This window comes from Mesoplodon mirus (assembly GCF_964341445.2).
Source record: "Mesoplodon mirus genome assembly, chromosome: 2".
Lineage (NCBI taxonomy): Eukaryota > Metazoa > Chordata > Mammalia > Artiodactyla > Ziphiidae > Mesoplodon > Mesoplodon mirus.
In genome coordinates, this window is record NC_138977.1 from 35,259,355 (window position 1) to 35,261,835 (window position 2,481).

Here is a 2,481-nt window from a genome sequence, read left to right on the forward strand (position 1 = left end):
AAGACGCCCCCTGAGAACTGTCTCCACACAGGTGTGTTTCCTCTCCCACATGGAACGTGTAAGGTGCTTATGGAACAGGTAAATGTATAGGTATAGGAAATATGCAAGTGTTCACACATTTACTGAAGCTGTGAAATTACAATTTTATAGGCTCCAACGTTAGAATTCCAGAAACACTTTACAGTTAAACTCCACGTCCCTGTTAGTTCCCACAACATCTCTACTGCTATGGAAACACCACCAACAACAACAAAATAGAAAACAAAATGAGAAAAACTTTCTTCATGACTTTAAGTCAAATAAACATTAAAAAAAAATCTCGGTGCCAGATGTAAGGACAGTTGTAAACATTCTACCTACTGTCCGTAAATTTCAGGAAGAAAAAGAAGCAAAGTCAAAGATCATCCTTAGTAATCTCTTACTGCACAGATTGTAAGACGTTGAGTATAGCATCGATAGAGAAATAGGGCTTTAGGATCTCAGAAAATTTATCGGTGAAAGAGTGGATGTGGGACCTGTCCTTCCAACTGTAGAAGGAAATCACGCCCAACTCATAGTCCAGATACACACCGATCCCGCCAGGCTCCTCCTTCAGCTCCAGGGGAAGGGCGCCCCCCGGCCCGCGGGCCTCACAATCCCCTCCGCGCGGCCCCAGAGTCCAGAGGCGTCTCTGTCCCTCCAGGCGCCCACCGCCGGTCCTGGAGGCGGAGTCTGCGCAGACGCCCACGGCTCACGCGGCCCCGCCCACCCAGCCCTCCCACTACCGCCCGCCGCTGGCAAAGCCCACCGAGCCCAGCATCGCAGGCTCCGTGCAGAATGTCCGCGCGCTTGGGGGAAAAAGCTGCCTGCTCCTCGCAAACGTCACCGACTTTCTATCCTCGGACACGAGCAGGTTGGGATGCGCTGTCCCGGGGTCCAGGGTCACGTCCTCCCGGAACTTCTGAATGATTTTCTGCAGAGCCGAGTGCTGCGGGGGGCAGGCTGCAGCCTTCCCGCCTCAGCTGGAAGGAGTAGACGTCAAGGCACCTCAGATGCTCGCCTCTGCCCAGGACGCCCCCGATGCCACTCAGCAGCCTGGCTCCAGGCAGCACGCTTCTCTCTGTCACCTCGTGCAGGAGGCCCCGCAGCGTGCAGACGTGGTCTGAGAAGGCGGTGATGTTGACGCCCAGCTGCTCCCGGATGTCCTGCTCCTCCTGGACCAGCCTCGCCAGGACGGCCTCCTGCTCGCGGCCCACAGCCCGGCTCAGCTGCCGGAACTCCGAGCCCAGCTCCAGCCGCTGGCGCTGCACCAGCTCCCGCAGCTCCAGCAGCTTTCTGTCCTGCGCGACCACCAGGCTGTGGGCATCTGCCACCGGCCTCTTCAAAGGCTCCACGTAAGCGCCGAGCCTCTGCCGGTGGTCAGCCGCGGCCTCGCCCACCGGCCTCACCAAGTGGCCCTGGTGCTCAGGGGTCCGTGTGCACAGGGGACACAGCACTTCCTCGTGTTCCTCGCAGAAGAGGCTCAGGACCTGGGGGTGCAGCTCGCACAGGCGCGGCTCCTCGCTCCTCCTCCTGTTGCTCCGGCTGCTCTGGAGCAGCCTGGCCACCTGGATCATCCTGCCCAGCTGGGCGTTGCTCCTCACCTGCCGCCCCTGGCACGGGTGGCGGCACACGGGGCAGGGGAACCTGTCCTCCAGGTGAGCCCAGGACCGCTGGATGCAGAAGCGGCAGGAGTTGTGCCCACACTCAGTGGTGACCGTGTCTCTCAGGCCCTCCAGACAGATGGAACAATTGGCTTCTGCCTGGAGTCCAGCCAGGGCCGCTGCCACAGCCATCGGGGCTGCACTGAGGTGGGTTTCTTAGGAGGCCGGGCTACTGGGTCTCCGCGCTGAGTAGCAGGTGCACCCTCGGGTCTCCCTCCTTCCTGTCCTGGATGTTGCAGGACTCTGGGGCGCAGGCAGGTGTTCAGAGAGGCCTCCTTCACTCCTGCGGCCTATCGTAGAGCAGCTGGGTGACTCACTGCCCTCAGCTGCTCCAGGGTGTGAAGCTAAGCTCAGCAACTCTCTGGGTCAGAGAGCAGACACAGCTCCAAAGTGCCTTTTCCTTCCTGGGGATGAGAAAATAATCCTTCCTGTGAAAAGGCTGCCCTGTGTCTTGAGGGACTCTCACTGCCACAGTGAGGCATCCTCTGATCCTCCCCTCCACCACGACCCACCTACACCCACATGGACCACAGGTTGATGGGACCAGGTCCTGGGACTGTGGAAAGTGTGTGGGCTTGAGGACAAGAGCCCAGGGCCTGGATGGGACTCCCCCTCAGTCACCTGCTATCTGGAGACCTGGGGAAAGTTACGTAACATCCTATTTCAAAGAGAATCTGGTTAAAGGATAAAAAACCCAGCTTCAATAATTTCAATCTTGTCAAAAATCTAATTTAAAAAACTGGTACTTTTTGGCTTAAACCACGGATACTTCTAACAGCACTGAATTCATAATACATCA

The 2,481-nt window shown here is 57.4% G+C and overlaps 1 protein-coding gene across 1 annotated transcript; it reads right to left on the bottom strand.

The window, feature by feature from the left end:
- Positions 1-760: 760 nt before the first annotated feature.
- LOC309815696 (tripartite motif-containing protein 75-like) lies at positions 761-1,814 on the bottom strand (the record flags this gene model as incomplete). The annotated part of the gene is given in 2 exon segments (XM_082642626.1): positions 761-976; positions 978-1,814. Coding segments are annotated over 2 exon segments (1,053 nt in total).
- Positions 1,815-2,481: the final 667 nt, after the last annotated feature.